Genomic DNA, 19,813 nt, shown 5'->3' with positions numbered 1-19,813 from the left:
TTCAGAATGCCGCATTCAGTCAATGCGCCAAGAACAGAGTGACCGTTTGCAGAGCTCGTGTTCTGTATGAAGACAGCTGGATTGCCCGTAAATTTCAAGTCTAACAAGATGTACCCGCCGTGGTTGCTCAGTGGCTATGGTGTTGGGCTGCTGAGCACGAGGTCGCGGGATCGAATCCCGGCCACGGCGGCCGCATTTCGATGGGGGCGAAATGCGAAAACACCCGTGTGCTTAGATTTAGGTGCACGTTAAAGAACCCCAGGTGGTCAAAATTTCCGGAGTCCTCCACTACGGCGTGCCTCATAATCATAAAGTGGTTTTGGCACGTAAAACTCCAAATATTATTATTATTATCTAACAAGATGCGTCTTGTTATTTCGCCTGTTAACAGACGAAACCGAGGAGACTGAGCACAAGAGTCGTAAGAACACTATGGCGCCCAATAAGAGCATCGTCCCGCTTCCATAATAAGTTAATGTGCAACCAGTTTTTTTGCTAACTGTTCTTCTTCGTTTTATTTATTTATTTCTTTACGCATTCAGGGTCACCGTAAGTAACGCAACGCAGTAGCACCACTTTTGTTGTCTTTTTTTTTGTTCGCGTCGGTATAAAGAAAATAACGAAGGTGAATTTCGAGAATGAGCTCTATGAACGTTCGCCACGCCGAGAGTACGAATGATCAAAAGCAATTTTCCAACATGCGAACAGAAACGCTCGGAACTGCGCGACAAAGCTTTCGCGCAGGAAACTCGGGCCGGTTTAAGAGTGAGCCCGAGTGCCCAGCGTAACGCATACACATTAGTCATCATGTACATTGTGCCACGATTTTGAGCTCTAGTAACGTTCGCCACGCCGAGAGTACGAATGATCAAAAGCAATTTTCCAACATGCGAACAGAAACGTTTGGAACTGCTCGACAAAGCTTTCGCGCAGGAAACTCGGGCCAGTTTAAGCGTGAGCCCGGGTGCCCAGCGTAACGCATACACATCAGTCATCATACACATTGTGCCACGATTTTGAGCTCTAGTAATGTTCGCCACGCCGAGAGTACGAATGATCAAAAGCATTTTTCCAACATGCGAACAGAAACGCTCGGAACTGCTCGACAAAGCTTTCGCGCAGGAAACTCGGGCCAGTTTAAGCGTGAGCCCGGGTGCCCAGCGTAACGCATACACATCAGTCATCATATACATTGTGCCACGATTTTGAGCTCTAGTAACGTTCGCCATGCCGGGAGTACGAATGACCAAAAGCATTTTTCCAACATGCGAACAGAAACGCTCGGAACAGCTCGGCAAAGCTTTCGCGCAGGAAACTCGGGCCGGTTTGAGCGTGAGCCCGGGTGCCCAGCGTAACGCATACACATCAGTCTGTGATCGTCGAGCCACGGCTTTGCAGGGCGGCAGCCGGATCGGAAACGAGCTGGACGTTGCCGCTCGCCGGCGCCGGCCTCGTCGGCACCTCGGTCATCATCGCCATTCTGCTGCTAGCGACACACGGTTGGTCGTTTACTGCCGTGTATGAGCGTGCAGATCTCGCTGTGGTCGTGTGATAAGCGCTTCGCGGGCAAAATTCGACAGTAAAGCCGCAGCGTATGTTGAATAGAGCTGTGATGGGAGTTGTGCACCTAAGATATCGTACCTGTTTTACGTATGCATATGCGTCGTCCGTAACCGAACAACGACGGAACTCTGAGCCTAACTTTCACAGGAAAAAGAAATCCATGAAAAGAAATAAAGAATCATGCGGAAGCCATCGAGGATTATTGTAAATGCGAGCGAGGAGCCGAAGCGTTCTCGATTTTGATTTATTGAAGGAAGGATGTGCTCGCATGAAGGCGCATATTTGTGGCAGTGAGGACATTTGGGTATCGTTTCTTGTTTCGCGGCGTAGTTTCACGGAAAACAGAGTCGTTTAACCAGCACATCTGCCGTGGTAGTATTAGCATCTATATATTATAAGGTAATACGTCGTCGAATTCGAGTTGCCTCCAGCGGCGCGACCGCTGAAATGAAAGAGGACCGCCATCCTCCTCCTCCCGCCACCGAAGCGCTTTCCCGCAGCCGCCACGGTGGGAGAGGGCGACGGGAATGAGAGGTGCCTGTCCTTCATGGGCGCTCCAGCGCCGCATCTACACCTTCGAAAATTAAATTATAGGGTTTTACGTGCCAAAACCACTTTATAATTATGAAGCACGCCGTAGTGGAGGACTCCGGAAGTTTCGACCACCTGGGGTTCACCTAAATCCAAGTGCTCGGTTGTTTTCGGCCCCACCAAAATGCGGCCGCCGTGGCCGGGATTCGATCCCGCGACCTCGTGCTCAGCAGAGCAACGCCATAGCCACTGAGCAACCACGGCGGGTTCTAAGCCTTCAGACGGCGCAGACCTCTCACGCGACAACATGTGTTTCAAAACAGCTGCAATACCTATAGAGATCGGTGCCGAATGCGCCTCGCAACTCAGTTAGTTGCACGGGAGCCCCTTTGCATCGGTGGTGTGAATGTCCAACCAGTAGCTGCAACCTCGCTGCAAAGGGCAAAGTGATGGTTTGACTAAATTGAAAGGTGGACAGTAGGTCAACAATTGAAATTGTGAACGCGCGCTCGCCAGAGGCACGCCAATTTGCTCATATAACTGTCTACTCTTCGTCCTTTACGGTTTTGCAATGTATTACGACTTTCGAGCTTCGAACCCTCTTGAATCAGGCCAGAGACAGGATCGCTTCACTACGCGTACCATGTAGTCGAAGACTAAAAAGAAGAGTGTGTGTTTGGGGGGGGGGGGGGGTGAAGAAGGAAGATTTGATCCGATCTCATTCAAAGTTTTAATCAGTGCAGTGTCATCGGTCAAATAACAGGAAAGAACAAAGACTCAACAATAAATAAACAATTCAGCAAGTTGAAGAGAACAGCGAAGGTTGTGCTTAAAAGCGGAGCAGAGTCAAACTAGAACACGCGTTTCACCGCGAACGAAGTTATACAAAAGTTGAAATGATAACGCGCAAAAGATGTACCGTACTTGTAGGTTTGCACTGAGTTAGGAGAATAGTGGGGAACCGAGGGGATTGACATTTTTCTTTAGTTACACTCATGTGAACAAAACAAGCAACAAAGCTATACGTATAGTTAAAGCATAGGGAAAGATATTCGTTATTATTGCATTGAAATGTGGAAATAATAAAGGAAAGGGGAAATGGAAAACAAAAGTCGATTAAAAGATTGCGCGCGCGCGTGTGTGTGTGTGTGTGTGTGTGTGTGTGTGTGTGTGTGTGTGTGTGTGTGTGTGTTTGTACAAGATTACCCCAAGGTGCGTCAGCCAGCGCCACCTCACGAACATTGCGGCGAACGTGTGACTGAAACGCGTGACTCTGCGGTAAAAGCGACCATGAGAAAACCGCGCAATTCGCTCATCTATACCCTGCTTTTTAAAAGGAATTTCGAACGCACATCGTCAAAAAGAAAAGCCGTGATGCCACGTAAGCTCAGGAGCAGGCAATTCGCCAATTAATCTCTCGCACGCTACCTCGCGGCATCGAGGCATGCCGAGCACATCGCCGTGCGATGTGCTCGGCATGCCTCGTGCCATTCCAGCCATTCATGCCCCGTGCCATTCCATGCCGCGTGCCATTCCAGACTCCTGGATTACTTGGAGGTCCCTCCCCAGTCTTTGATTATGGGGCCTCCTAGACTTACTTTTTCTCTAGAACATTTTAATCGCATCAATAAACTGAAACTGAAACTTTCCCTTCTCGTGGCGCAGGCATGTCCAAGTCCATGGAGCGGCAGGCCGACAGCGCCAGCAGCGGTGGCGCTAAACCTGCCCCGCCGCCCCCGAAACCTGCGCCGGTCGCTCCGAAGCCGCCGGTCACCAGTGAGTAGTTGCTTGCGAAGGCTGAGCTCAGTTAGCGGTGAGCTGAGCTCTCCGAGGAGCTGCGCCACGCGGAAGTGCGTACGGCACCCGGGAGGGTTCGACGAGCGGGATCGGTGTCGCAGCTACGTTAGAACGCTCGTTCGTCACGAAGCGATTCGAAGTGCTGGAAGAATTTTTGAGGCTCCTTAAAGGAGTTGTTGCATCAGATTTCCCAATTGTCACTTCTTTCAAGGGAAACGCAGCTGCACGCTCTCTCACGCCTGAAAAAGAAGCATGTACTGCCGAAAGTTAGAAGAGCCTCAGTAAATACAACTACAACGTAGTTATTTCTGCGACCCATAGTTTCCGTACCCAGAAGGCGAACGGGTCACAGACGCCACGATGCGTTCTCTAGCTCCCTCCCTGTAATAGCGGCGGTACCATACGAAAGGCAACCTTTCGTTAAGAACCCCGAAAAAAACCTTTCTTTAAGAACTTCGGCTGTCGTGCCGAATAGGCCACGCGTAAAAAGGAACAAAAAAGAATAATAAATTACGTGTCCGATGCAGGGCTCGAACCTCAGTTCCCCTTAAGAGTATGGCCCGATGCTCTATAATCACTAGGACGACAATCGCACGTATGCTTTTATCGCAATCGACGCCAACTACTTCCAGATGATCGCCGCATGTTGAGGATGATGATTTCCAATACATCTCGCATGCCCACAACGAGGGATTGGCTAAGAAGCGTTCAATGCCTTTAATACAAAGAAAAATCATATTGCGAAATGTGAGGCAATAGAAGAGTTGTCACGTTGCGCACGACGGATGCACGAGAGCGCATGCGCGTGCGCGCCAGTTTTGTTTAGCCGAAAAAAAAAAGAACGCGGGAATTTCATTAATCGATTCGCCAAAGCTTCGCTTCCCAGAGATTCCAAAATATGCGTCGGAGCTGCACGATTTTGTAAGCATTTGTTAATGAGTAACTTGGTCACACTTTGACTTTGCCGCTGCTCCACAACAGAAAATTTCGCCCTCTCTGTCCTGGCGTCACGTCATGTCGACGTCACCAGCTCTGGAGCTTCTAAGCCAGCTTGAATGTCTGTCGAATCGAAACGTCTCAAGAGTGTTCGCCAACCTTCATACTCGCTAAATGCAGGCCGTCTACGTACGAGAAGAGCGTAGAGCAGTTTATAAATATTAAAAACGATCTTTCATCAGCATTTCTTGAAGTCATGATTTCTTGCGTGTCCGGGTATGGGACATGTAAAACACGCCACGTTTTTGCCGTAGAATAAGCCTGCCTTGTTAAAGAAGGAAGGCATGAGAGTAATGAGAGTAATTGGCTGGTGGCGACATCAGCTTGAAAATTCCACTCTACTTCCTCTGACGTCATACGCCGTGGCAAAGTTCGAATTAGGCTTTCTTTTTTTTTTCCAATTTAAGAAAAACAAACTTAAGTAGGCTGTATCGGGGACACAGCCTTCAAATGGGTGCGTGAAATGTCCAGCGCGCGCTGCTGAGGGCATACGGGCAATAGGGTAAGAAAAATGATGTGCGCAAACGCACACGTGACATTTATTCGCGCATTAGAGAGCTTGCTTATCTTATCTTATGCTTATCTTATGAAGTTATGTGGACCTACTGTGGTCCAACCGCGCAATCCCGTTCGATCGCTCTTCGTACAGTGGGCCCGCCATGGTCAAAGGCAGTGGGCACGAATCGACATGCCTCTTTATTGTTGCCCGAGTCTCTCTCGCTCTTCACGCCATTTCTAGACCGCATACAAGTGAAACGCGGGGTGCGCGATAGCCGAGCAAGCGTGCAACTTCTGAAAAAAAAAGAAAAAAAAAGAAATAAGTTGAACACTTGTTGACCTTATAACTCCTGACGAGCACAGGTTTTGCGTTTGATCGATCATGCCCACTATGGCTCGGTGAGCTCTCTCAAACGCGACCGCGCCCACTCCGATCGACAAACCTGCCGGCGAGTATCATGTACACTTCAGCGCAAACCACGCATGCGCGGACGTAGACAGAAAAGATGGGACACAGCGCCAACTAAATAAAAGAAAAAGCTTAGGAGTAAGATAGATAATGGGCTATTATGTGCCAAACCCACGACCTGATTGTAAGGCACGCGGTAGCGGGGGACTCCGGATTAATTTCCACCACCTGGGGTTTTTTAAGGTGCACCCAAAGCGGCCCACGGGAAAATTTTCATTCCGCCGACAATTAAATGGAGCCGGCGCGGCCGGGATTCGATCCCGCGACCTTGTGCTTGGCAGCGTAACGCCAAAGCCACTAAGTAATCACTGCAGGTAAACCGAATGTCACTTGCACGTAATTTAAAGTATATATCACTGCACAACAGTAAAAATAAAAGTAAAATAAAAGGGGGAAAAAAAGAAGTCGCGCGACCAGATCAACCCAGCCATTGCAACTGACGCAGGCCGCTATGGCGACACATAAATGCAATTCTCTTTCCGATAATGCAACTTGCGGACGACTCAGGCAAGTTCTTGTTCTAATCTTATTCTCTAGAGCTTCCAGTATTTCCCTGGTGCGCTCGCCACAGTTTCTGACCAGCCAACGAGTAATGCTAAACAGAGGCCGAGCTACGAATCCCGAGCTAGAGACTAAATTTAGCTCCGATTGCTTCATGCGTGGCACAACAATGGGGACGGGGACATGCGCGACACATGCATGGTCGAGTAACAGTTTATCCTTTACATGATGATAACAAAGAAAGGTTCGTGAATAGTGCGGTTACAAATATATAGGGGATGTAATACTATGTTTTCGTTACTTGCAGTTTTGGCAGGTGTCCCACCCGGTCTGACCGATTTTAAATACGTTTCGCGTGAAATTGCTGTTATAAACATACAATGCTATCAAATTTTAGCGTTGAACTTCTTAAACGTCTGTTTCCAGGTTACCATTAAAATTACTATCGTTATTCCGGCCATTGCTATCAGTTAATTATTCAGCCATTTACGAGAAGTCCTTCGCATAGCCTTGTTCTTTTTGGCATGTTCTCTTTTCTGCAGACACCTAGTATACAGTTTTAACAGCCGATGATCGTTTAAGAGCTAGTCATATACAGTTCTAACAGCCCATAATCGCTTAAGAACTAGTCAGACTAATATCGGCGTGCTGCAGATTAGCTTGTTGCATGTACCGATTAAAATGTATCGACCTGAGGAGCATGACTGGTTGCTTCGTTAAATGGTGTGAGACAGTCGCATACTGCCACGAATATGTAACACTGTTCGCCGTCGTGTTTTGTACATTTATAGCAACATTGCTCGCATATCTCGATGCGTCATCTCTTTGTCAAGAAATGAGTGAGTGAAAGCTGGTAAAACCGGTGGTGTTGCACTTCGAATCAGCATTGATTTGTGTGTGTGTGTGTGTGTGTGTGCATCTTGTCCTTCGACGTAGATGTGCATTTAAATAAATGAGTTAAGACACTCAAATTGCAGTAGTGGCTTAGCGTGCGCAAGTGTCAACGTATTATCTTTGATCCTTTTGTGGCACAACAGCGCCGTTTCTCTCTCAAGTAGAATAGCTGGTGAATGTCCGCTATAGATGGTGGAAGCATAACACTGAGAAGGATTATTATTATTATTGTTGTTGTTGTTGTTGTTGTTGTTGTTGTTGTTGTTGTTGTTGTTGTTGTACTTTAATCTCTCTCTCTCTTTCTCCAAAGAGAGATTTTGTCTGCATTTACGTGCGCATTATTCTACTCGTTCATAACGTGGGTGCCGCTTCTGCTTCTTGACGTCTTTTCAGAGAGAAAACCAACTGAGTAGATTATGAACTTAATATTTGTCCTGCGATCTAACATTGACCACAGATTCTTGACGCGTTGTTATTCACGGTTTAAGCTATCCACAGTGCCATTACAAGGGAAGGCTCGGCCTACCTTTACAAAAATCATTAATGACATTCAATTGTGCCTCAATAGAATGTCTACTGGGGACGAAAAACACTGCATAGAACTGCAACAAAATGCCCATAGCGATTGATGTAAGGCTGGAGAAAACGTTTCGGCAAGCGGAACTTTTATTAAGGAAGCTGTTGCCCTGCGTGTATAAGGGAATACCCGCTGTCGAAGCGTAGGCTTCATCCTGAGGTTTTCCTCGTTCACTCGCTGTTGACCACCTCAAGTCGCCATTTTTAATGCGTAGCATCATAAGAAAGGCCGGTGAAAAAAAAAAATTCACGTGAAGCATAAAAACCCCATTCCCAGTACAGGGTGAGAATGGGCAGTTTAGGCCCATTGTGTGCGTGGTTAATATATCTGACGTCCAGAGTACAGTGACGAACGACGACATGTAGACGCGCCGGCGCAGAACGTTCTACGAGCCCGCTCACTTTCACCCTTCTTCGTACATCGTACGTGAAAAGGAGGCATTAAACTTGGGCCACTTGGGCCACTCTCATCTTCAGTTTGTGTGTCCGCTGCCCAAAAATGGAGAAGATGGTGAACCAGCCTCGCTTTACTGTCGATGCTATTGTAAAAAAAATGTTTCCTACACTGACGTTCACAATGTCTTCTGTGCTTGAAACCTGAGAGAGCTCCTCGCAATCCATCGTGTTTCTAATGTTAATCTGGATATGTACGGTGAACACTACCGTTGTTTCAGAATACAGGACTGAGCTCGTTGCTTAAGGAACGCTATATTGTAGGCCTCCGGCATACTGTTATCAGTACTCTTGTAATGATTATCGTCTTTCCGTCCTACGATCCCCTTTTCCTCTTCCCCCATTGCTGAGTGTCAGGTTAGAGCGCAGAAGCTCGGGCTTGACCTCTCTGCTTTCTATAATTTTTTTTTTCACGTCCCCTTCACGACTTGTCTGCTTAATTAGATGAATCACAAAGCCTGAACTTCTGTTCCCTCGTCACCTGTGGCATAGAGCGGCGCGCATTCTAAGGTTTCGCATTGCATACACCGCATTATGTCTGCCTGTTTTCTCTACATAGGTGCGTGTTTTGTAGAAGACGTCGTCGCTTGAATCATAACTACTTCAACACACATTACGCAATATACGTAAAAAAAAAAGTCACAAATCAACAACCAAACACGATTATTGCAACATGAAGTTCACGTTATCGAAACACGTGACTACTGCAACAAAAGGCATAACGAGGACGCAATAAGTCGCAGGAAGTGCAGTTGCAGAAAGAATCGCCGTATCGGTAAGCAAAGCTGCCCTCTCTTGGGCATCGATGAGGACATTTATCACCTATGTGTTTTTAGGATATGGACTCTTTTGTTGTGTTTTGGAAGCCTGCTGCACACTGTGTTCAGCCTGAATTGATGTCGTTTAATAGAGCCTCAGCTCAAAGCAAGCTCCCAGTGGAACTAATCCCTCGAACGTGTACTGCGATAATTGAGAAAAAGCAAGCAGGAAAGCGAACTTGCCGGTTAGTTTTTGAGATAACGTGCAAGATAAAATGCATAGAGCGTAGTGAAAGGAACGCTCCGTACGTATCTAAAAGTAAGAAACTATGCGACAGGCAGCCTTGTTCTAAGCACGCATTATTCTCAGTACAAAAATTTCTTATTTCGACAGTGACCACGAGAAGGAAGAACACAGGTAAGGTTTTCCTTTTATCCATTATTCATGTTTTCTGAAAAAAATATTACCGTAGGAAGCAAATTAGAGTTATCTTCACAAGCATTGTAGAAAATCTGTCGCATCAGAGATCGTATCATAGATTATCTCTCAAGAGGGAATAACGTCTTATAGATAATAGAAAGTATCATAAAGTCTCCGAGTAAAAATGACAGTGAAGCTGTCGGTTGAATATTTACTTGTTGGCTCGGCGATAAGTGACTCTTTTGGCTTTGATTTTTAGGCCTGAGTAGGAAGCCGCTTGCTTAGGGAGGCTGAATTTTCAGGTGTGTATCGTCCTTGCGCAAATGCGCTTTGCGGTTACAGTAGGAGCTTCACAGATATATCGTGCGAACGTTAAACACCGAATTGGTAGCAATCGACTCTGTTTTAGCAGTTTACCCTCGTTGTGTTTATCGTGCTGCCTTTCGTTATACGTCGTCATCAATGTCCCCGATTCCTCCCTTTTTTTCTAATCACTCCGTATTTATTTTACTTAACTAAGCCGCGAATCGTTACATGAAATACAATTAGTAGATATTACAAAGTTGATGTCTTGCATAATGAGTTAAAAGCACCAAATTCGGCTTGTCGAAAAAAAAAACGCAGGTTGTTGTTTTCATTCGCAAGGTAATGTCATATGTACGAATAACAAGTAGGGATGTTGCTTGTAGAAATTGGTGGTGCATGGTGCCTGGACCATTGTCATGGGTGGTAGGGCGATTGACAGGTAATGTTTTTTCTATCTTTAGCTATGGCTTCCCCTGACCTGCAATGTTTTGGAATCAATAAAATGAAATGAAATGTCAGTGAGTATGGCGGAAATTTCTTTTTTGATTCACTGATGCTCAGCGGCCTTACTGACGTAATAGCTGTAACAACAGTAAAAAAAAAAAGAACAGTCGTTTGCTTCGGTTAAACTTCGTTATGAAGCAAAAGCGCCATGAGAAACTTTAGGCGTGTATTGGCCACTGATTCTTTCTTTCTTTCTTGAATTACCACGCAACATTAAAGAAATTCCTATTTACAGCTCCAACTACGACTACTTGTAAGTTGCCGGGCAATTGTCACTTTCTTTCTTTCTTTCTTTCTTTCTTCCTTTCTTTCTTTCTTTCTTTCTTTCTTTCTTTCTTTCTTTCTTTCTTTCTTTCTTTCTTGTACTTGTTTCTTAGACAACGCCAAAAAGGGGGCCGTAACTAAAGGCGTCAACCTTCATTAGTTAAACATACTTAATTTGGACAAGATTAATACAAAAACGTAGCTTATTCGTTCAGGAAGGTGTACATGCCGGGCTAAATTTCAGCAGCTCAAGCACAGGATAAAAAAATAATAGACAAAGCACTGGAACGTGACAGATGCACTTGCGCAAGTACTGAAGTGACACTACAGTCACGAGAACTGCATAAGAAAGCATAAAATTATATTTATGCGGAACAATCATTGTAGAGAAACAAATTGTGCTGGCTGAATAGCCGAGTTTGATAGCAGGTTCTCACGTGACATCTAGGCATGCAGATCTCGCCTCATCACGAAATAAAATGTTACCTTAAGCGGTAAGGCAAGTCTACCGGTGCGTACACACCGGTGCGTACATACAAAGAGGAAAGCCTGTACTCTGGCATGCTGATTTTGCTTTATGATAATTTTTTTTCTTTCAAAACCTTGTTAGCGATTAAAGCATCGACCTGATGTCAGTGACGTCATCTTTTGCACCCACCAATCGGCGCCGCGCCCTCCAATCACTTAATGACGTCATCGCTTTCACAAAACCACTGGGTGCTGGTTTATCTGTCACATCGGCTTCCTCCTCTCGGCGCTCTACTACAGCGGACAGCTTTCTGTGGCATTGAAAGTAAGATTACGGGGGCGGAGTTTCTGCACTTGTGTTACCGCGCCAAGTAGTCCGGCGGCGTTCGACAGTGCTTTTGGTTGCTCGGAACGGACGCTGAATCGGCGCTGCTTCCACGTGCGATGGTTTCGCGTTTGCCTAGACGCGGAAGGAAAAGTCGCAAAATAAGTAAGCTTTTGCATTTAGTGATGGGCTTTATGTTATTAAACTGTTGCTAATAAGGTGTTTATGTTTTCCGTTTCCCAGCTTACACTTGCGCGAATGAAAGCGCGGGACTCTTTTCAGAAGCGCTCTCACTTGTGCGCGCTTTACATGCGTAGTTTTCCGTTGACAGCCACAGAAAACTGTCCGCGAGTATACTCTCTCCCCCTCCTCACTGCTGGTGCCCTTCTCTCAACCGGCCAACCGCCAACGCCACCGCCGGCAGCATCGGAACCTCGGACACCGCAAAGAAAGTTCGCTTCAATACAGACCGAAATTCAAGCTACAATGCTTGTAATATTCACGTTCTTTGCCTGGCTTTGAGCCTAACACCGCGACAGTGCATCACGCTGAAGAACGCGAGCCGCAGCCGACTACATCTCGCAATCCACTACTGCATTGCCAACTCACTTAACACTAGCCTGGCGCTCTTTGGCCATACTTGGCCCTTGCGCCATAAGACCTTATCAGGGGCGTAGCTAGTAGGGGGGGGGGGGGGGGGCGCTTATGGGGCTTCAGCTCCATAAGCGCCCATTCGTTGTATCTTCGAAATTTTAATGTATGAGGGCGAGTCAGATGAAAGTGAGCCAACAAACCATGCACAATAATGGTTCGGTTCATTCTCTGCGAGGCATGCGCGTAGCACACAGGCATCTCCCATTTACAAAACTGACACGCAGGTGTGAGGATAAAGGTTCTTTAATGCTCTCATAAACTGGGTTGAACATGGTTGCATGACACAATTGACACTCCAAAAGTTTAACAGCATGGTGTCGTGAGGTTTTTGACAGCTGAAGGTGTTTCCCAAAAAGAAATTAGTCGCCGTATGGCTGCCGTGTATGTTGAGCATTGCATTTCATTGGGCACTGTGAAGGTTGGAGCAAACGGTTCAAAAAAGGACGTGAAAGTTGCAAAGACGATCCAAGAACGGGCCGAAGCCACCGTGCAATCACTCCCAACACAACGGCAAAGGTTGATGAGCTGATGAGATGAGATCGGAGGATAAGCATCCATGAACTGGCAGAGTGTGTGAACATAAGTCACGGTTCAGTTCACACCACAATTCATGAACGTCTACGTTATCGGCTCTTGTGTGCACAATGGATGCCTAAGATTTTGAACCACCGCCAGAAGACGGAGAAGTTCGGCATTGCCTTGACTCATGAGATCCGGTATCACAATGAGGGTGACGACTTCTTGTCTGCAATTGTGACCGGGGACGAATCATGGTTGCTGCTAGTACGAGCCTGAAACAAGACGACAAAGCTTACAGTGAAAACATTCGAATTCACCACCCCCAAAGAAAGCAAAGGCCGTCATTTCTGCCGGGAAGGTGTTGTTGACTTTATGGTTCGATAGTCAGTGGCCATTACTGAGGGAATTCGCTAAAGCTGGAGGGACTATCAATCGTGTCCGATATTGTGAAACGCCGGATCGGCTGCGTGTCGCAATCAAAAACAAACGACGTGGAAAATTCAGGAATGAGGTAATCTTGCTCCATGGCAATGCCTGTCTCCATGTCGCTGATGTGTTTAACACAAAACTGGCAAAGTTGAAGTGGGAACCGATGCAACACCTTCCATACAGCTCAGAACTGCCGCCTTGAGATTTTCACATTTTGGGGCGTTTGAAAAAAAAACAGCTCAATGTAACCAGATTCGTGTCGGACGATGACGTTCAAGTTAAGTCAAGTCAATGTTCAAGTCAGTTACAGAATTTTTGAAACAGCAACCCAGGTTTTATTAGACGGGAATCACGCGACTCGTTAGTCAGTGGGCAAATGTTTAAATGCTCATGGATACTACTATTAAATAAAGCACCCCGTGTGTCTTATATTCGCATTGGCTAACTTTCATTTGAATCGCCCTCGCATATTTTGCAGAACTGCTGCTTTTTATATGTGCTCTCTGTTGCGACGATAATTTCGGTGCAATTAGAATACTCGACCGGTGATAGCTGCTCCGGCGCAATACAATGTGACAAGGGACAGCGTCATTGAGATTTTACCTGGCAGTTGCATATCTACAAGTATGTAAACAAAGTTCTTGAATGACAAAGCTTCATGAAAATATTTGTACTCAGCTTGTTCATTTTATGGGCTTCACATTTTTCATTTCAGCGGCATGCACTGCTTTGCTGGTTTCAAACTGACATTGCTCTAAACTTCGTGTGATATTTTCCTTGCTTATTAAATAGAGAGAAAACATGGAAGCATTGATATCAGGTATTTCGGGCACAATTTTTGACACACACGAGTATAGTATTTTAAAAAAATATATACATATTTCACTTGTCTTGACAGTGCGTAGCGTTCGAAAATTCGTTTGCAGCATCTTTGGCAATGGCAATGCAGTTATTATTCATGTATTTGATCCCTCGACAAATTCTACACGGAGGAGGCCGAGCTGCAACGTGAGCCCCCCTCGAACGAAATTTCTGGCAACGCCACTGGATCTTATGTGTCATCGCCATCCTAACGCGCACGCACTGCAGTGACTCCCATGTGGAAGAAGCCACTGCTCTGCTCCTTCGAGGCGACGCTGACCCCGGCGGACCTTGTGTTTCCCGACGATGGCCTGTGCGACATCAGCTTCTTCCAGGTCCGCGAGGACAACTACACCTTCCTTCGCGGCGAGGCCGGCGAGTCCGACCCGGCGTTCGGCGCCTTCCTGGCGGCCGCCGCTAAGCAGACCGTGACCGAGCACGGAGTGAGCTTGGACTGCAAGTGAGTGCGGAGGGAAAAGAGTCACGGTACACTACGCGGGTTGGAGCCGAGCTTCGCGTCCTTCTGCGCGCCTGCCACACTGCGCATGCGCGACAGCTTTAGATGTCACGAAAGGCGCAGCTACGTCGCCCTCGCGGCCGCAGCCAGCGCGCGCTCCTCGCCGCCACCGACGGCGGCGCATTCCAGAGGTGTGACGTCGCAGTCTCCGCAGACGCGCCGGCGCCGTGTGCGCCCGCTGCTGCATTTACGATTGCGGCGCCGCACGGCACTGCGCGTGCGCGAGGAGGGCGCACCGTGCGTATAAATGCGCGCGAGAGCCGGTTGATGTTGGCCAAACAAGGCCATAGCCGGATAAGCTAAGGTTACCAAGCAAGGCAAGATATTAACCAAGGATAGCCGTACCTTTACGCTACGTATATCCTGGCATAGCTGAGCTAAGCCACCGTCAATTTTTTCCCTACGGGACAAGTGGCCAGATTGTCAAAGCTTGATGGCTGCTGAGCAGTTTTCTCTAATTTGCGATCTGCGCTCCTGCGTGTACACGCGAAGTGTGAAAACATGAAGAAATGCTGTAACCTCCTGAATTAGGTATAGTATACAAGGCAGATGCATGCTATAATTCTGTAGAATAAATAAACGTAAAAAAAGGCTATAAACATGGTATGCGCACGAAAAAGCTGGGGCGGTATCTGCAGGCGCGACAAATGAAGCCAGAATAAGGATGTGAAATAGATACTGCGCGATATCTTCGATAGGCGAAAGGGGAGTCGTAAATGGAGGCGTGCGAATAACCGAAATTCAGAATACAGTTAGAATGGTCGTTGCTGTTCGACTCGTATTCTAGTTGAGAAATCCTTATTCCAAATTACGGAATATTCGTGTTCTTGCTTAGCTTTTTAATGTTTCTATGAATGCCAAAACACTTATTGTTCTCTACAGAGATTGAAACGACTGATTCAAGTGATGAGGGTTCCAAATGATTTTGTTCTCAGGAGGGCGGCGATTGTTACGCATAATTTCAGCACCCGGCCGTAGTTGCAGAAATGCTCTTACGCTATGTAATTGTTCGTAGGAACTAATTTCAAGCAACCCTGATGTTGGACATACCGTGAGCGAAGACGACGGGCAAATGAGCAATCGCGCTTACGAATTCGAAAAAGCTTTGTGAATGCGGCCCCAGTTTCTGAGCGAACGCGTAGAGAAAATAAATTCTCAGTGGACTTCTAGTCATTTAAAGAACTGCGTTTGTGTGTGTGTGTGTTGTGTGCGTGCGTGTGCGTGCATGTGTGTGTGGGGAGGGGGTTATGGTATGGTATGGTATGGTACGGCATATGGTAACAGGCTGTTCCTTCGTTTCATCGCTGTCATTTTCATGGTACGTCATATATAACCTTTCAGTTATCTCTCAGTCGAAGCTTGTCGGTTATAGAGCGTCTATTTGCGAATTTTTATTATTTATTTATTTGTTTGTTTCTTTATTTAATTATGTACTGCATTGTCCAGACATGCATTAAAGCAGGATTGTACAACAATGAAAGAAAACGCCAACGCAATAAAGATTAAGCCCATAACGCTTGATAAGAATAATCATTCGATGAATATGAAATATTACAGGAAAGGCTATTCCACTCGCTGATCGTGCAGGTAAAGGAAAAGTAATAAATTACATGACCCTTTTTAAGAAACCTTAAGAAGGATTACATGTATTTAATGATTTAAATAAGTGTGTTTTTTTTTTCTTACGTGGCGGACTGCACAAAATTTCGAGGTTCTATGTTTGAAACGAGCAAACAATTGGCATTGCATTCAATATGCGAGGCTATATATTTCTCAAGTTTTCAATTCAATTACAAAATTTCACTATTTGAACGCTCCTAGCCGTCAACGTATCTGCAAGCTCGCACGGAATTCACAGCGCTTTGATTATGTGGACCCTCCCGGGTTCCCATTGTGTCCATCAAAAGTTTATCTTCCTACTCGAAAAACATACTGGATGTGTAGTTTGACAGAAATAAAGAAAGAAGTGAACCAGCTTCATGACGACACAACGTTTGGCGAGGGATAACATACATCGGTCTACCTTCCGACTCGTTTTACCAAAGCGTTTTACAAATACACTATTCAAATTTGCAGCTGCAGGTGCATTCAGAACTCTTTCAATGTGTACCTGTATGCGACGCTCTTAATTATCAGACTTTTCGTCGGAGCTGTTGCTCATACCGATTACAGAAATCTGTTTTCATCGCTTACTATTAAACATACTTTCTGCTAGTTTGAACAGATACCTAAGGCAGCAGTGGAGAGCGCATCGCATTGAATAGGCACGCGAGTACGAACGAAATCTTTCATTGTATTGCAACGGCGCACATATAAAAGTGAACACGTGGCACATTGTAACCATTAGAGACATTGCGATGGCGGTCAAGAACAGAATGTGATAAATGCAGTCGCACTTACGCGTGTCACTGACGACATGGTTGATATTGAAGATACCTGAGTTAGGGCGACACTCTAAGATACAGCGCCCGTGTACTTAGATTTAGGTGCACGTTAAAGAACCCCAGGTAGTCGAAATTTCCGGAGCCCTCCACTACGGCGTGCCTCATAATCACAAAGTGGTTTTGGCACGTAAAACCCTATATTTAATTTTAAATTAGTTAAGATACAGCGCATGCAGCTGTCTGCCAAGACACCAAAAAGAGTGAACGCTTCCCCGGGTCGAGAACTAAGATGGATTCGTAAGTTTTGAACACAAAATATTTAAAGGTCGCGCCTCGGAACGTGTGTGTGGGTTGCTCGATCCATTTGGCTCGTGCCATTGGTCTTTTGTTTTGCAGCAAGTACGTGAATACGTCTGAAGCACTGAAAGAACCTGCCAGTAGGAAAACTATCAAAGAATTGTGGGAAAAGAAGATCTACCACTGGGCCTCCATGAACACATATGTGTTAAATCCTGAGGAGATGCGCAAGGCTTTGTTCCACATTATGAAGGTGAGCAGGGAAAAATGATTACACCAAGCCTTCGGGAATTAACGGTTATGCCAAGCGTTGTTACAGTGACAGTCAAGAGAAACACGTGCAACCCGCCGTGATTGCTCAGTGGCTATGGTGTTGGGCTGCTGAGCACGAGGTTGCGGGATCGAATCCCGGCCACGGCGGCCGCGTTTCGATGGGGGCGAAATGCGAAAGCACCCGTGTGCTTAGATTTAGGTGCTCGTTAAAGAACTCCAGGTGGTCGAAATTTCCGGAGTCCTCCGCTACGGCGTGCCTCATAATCCGAAACACGTGCACCAGTTCGTTACGATAACGTGTTCTGATGAAATAGTTCAGTCTTATAAAGTGTTCTGATCAAACATTGTAATCTAATAAAGCGTTATGAGCGGGCATTTCCGTCTGATAAGGTGTGCTGACCAGACAGCTCAGTCTGACAAGGTCTATTTTCGTCAGTCTCGTTGTAACTGCTTGATTACAATACAAGTAAAAATCAAGGTATTTTTTTATTTTTCGCCGAAATCCCAGCACATGTACCTCAGTGTAACGTCACGGGTGAATAGAATTGTGGGTCTTAACGTCACCGAACCCGAACAGTGGGTTTTAAGGAATGGCGGATGGGGCAGAGCTCAGGATTGATTTTGAACTCCTGGGACATTTTTGGGGCGGGCACCTAAAACACACAAGATGAGCGTCGAATTTTTTTTTTTGCAATCCGCCTCCAGCGGTATGCGACTGGCTGCGCTCGGGAAACCAACCCACGACCTTGGGCTCGATACCAAAGCGTCACAGATACTGAGAGAGCATGGCGGGTAGTCGCCATGGTTTTCAACGCTCGGGTGGGCGAAGTCTGGGGGAAGGAGAAGGAGAGAGGGAACAGCAAGAGATGAATGGATGACTGGATGGAGGGGAGGGAGAGGAGGGCTAACGACGGCTGACCCTCTCAGTGCCAGGGGCGCCGGTCTGGTCGTGCAACAAAATTGAACAATTCCTTTTTTCTTAAAAAAAATTCTACGGTGTTACGATGCGCGAGAAAGCCGAAGTCTATTTGTTTGATTACCACGGCCACACCAATACGTATAGAGGTACTGTGAACTGTTAGGGCCTACAACAGAACTACATGCTTGTGACCGTGGAACAGAACACACACAAAAAAAGAAGACTGTGCAAAGCAGCTGCCAGGCACTATCAAAATGGAAAAGTGGCCTATTTGTTGTTATCCAGTAGGAGAAGAAAAGCATAATTCAGGCGATTTATTACGTTCCGACTAGGTTGAGCGGGGACCCGGGACAGTTACTGAAAAGTCAGGGCTGCCCCGCGAAATTCGAAACGGTTGGCAACCCTAGTAGTCGCGGAAGTCAAAGCCATAGGTCCATAGAGTTACATACAATGATTGCTAGAGGGAATTCTGGCGCCAGTTTCATTCTTTTGGGTCTTTTCTGGACTAGCAAGCCCTGTCACGATACTAGTGGTGTTTTTTTGGTATAGTAGGATGATAATTTACTCATACTTCTCAAATAGTTAGCTTGTTTAATGTATGTATTACCGAATGCAACGAATTTCTCGATCTCGTAAAAAGACAGTCTTCAGAGTGAAGATGTAGACTAGCCTGCGTGCAAAATTTTGCGCTTTTAAATACGAGCGGATGGGTAACAAAAACTTCGCAGAAGATACATTTCTATGCCGAAACTGGAAAAAAAAACGAAAAGAACAACGCCGCCATTAACGCAATAGTATATATTTGTAACCAATTTCGAAGAAACGAGACGTTGCTTCGTTGTAATTCACCTGTAGTGACAACAGATTCTGTGTTGGGTGTACAAGGTAAAGCGCAGAAAAAAAAAGAAAAAGAAGAAAAGGAAGAAGACAGAAAAAGAAAGAGTAGCAGCAACGAATTGTTTGTTGCTCGTGTACTTGCATTTAGGTGCATGTTAGAGAGCCCAGTTGGTGAGAATTATTCCAGAGTACCACACTTCCCCGCGCTTCAGTTTACGGCACGTAAAACCCCAGAATATATACACATAATTTTCTTTTTTTTGCGTAAGATATTTTTGTCGCGCTTTACTCGTAAAGCGCGAAATACAAAAAAAAAAAAAAATGAACTGCCTCGTGACTCCGGGATGGATGGATGGATGTTATGAGCGTCCCCTTTGGAACGGGTTGGTGGGCTGCGCCACCAAGCTCTTGCTATTATACTGCCTAATGTCCTACCTAGGTTAAACAATATAAAAAAAAAACGCTATGAACTACCGCACCCAAATTTTCTGATCCCCTATAGTGCAAACTGCGCTTTTGTACGTCTCCGTCTTTTGTCGTTTCCCTGCTTTTATTCTACCAATCTTCAAATCGCCTCTTACTAATGCCTATTGCGGACATGTTTACTTTAACACTGCTCCCGCTGAACCCAAGGGCTTCAAGGAGGCCAGTGGTGCCTAAATCGACCGCTGGGTAGACGTCTTCACATTCTAATAAAGCATGCTCCATCGTGTCCCTAGCTTTACCGCAGCAAACACATGCTTCTTCTTCCTTCTTATATCTCGCTTTATAGGTGCGTGTTCTAAGGCATCCCGATCTT

General features: G+C 46.1%; 1 protein-coding gene across 1 annotated transcript in view; it reads left to right on the top strand.

Annotated features, from left to right (window-relative positions):
• The window catches only part of LOC142558431 (uncharacterized), a 42,857-nt gene that overhangs the window by 5,882 nt on the left and 17,162 nt on the right, over positions 1 to 19,813 (top strand). Inside the window, exons 2-4 of the mRNA XM_075670566.1 lie at positions 3,760 to 3,870; positions 14,016 to 14,247; positions 17,085 to 17,238. Of these exons, the coding sequence (XP_075526681.1) occupies positions 3,760 to 3,870; positions 14,016 to 14,247; positions 17,085 to 17,238 (497 nt within the window). The remainder of the gene's footprint in view (positions 1 to 3,759; positions 3,871 to 14,015; positions 14,248 to 17,084; positions 17,239 to 19,813) is intronic.

The sequence above is a fragment of the Dermacentor variabilis genome, chromosome 9, assembly GCF_050947875.1.
Source record: "Dermacentor variabilis isolate Ectoservices chromosome 9, ASM5094787v1, whole genome shotgun sequence".
NCBI lineage: Eukaryota > Metazoa > Arthropoda > Arachnida > Ixodida > Ixodidae > Dermacentor > Dermacentor variabilis.
The sequence above is the reverse complement of the archived record's forward strand: the minus strand, read 5'-3'. Positions and strand labels throughout refer to the sequence as shown.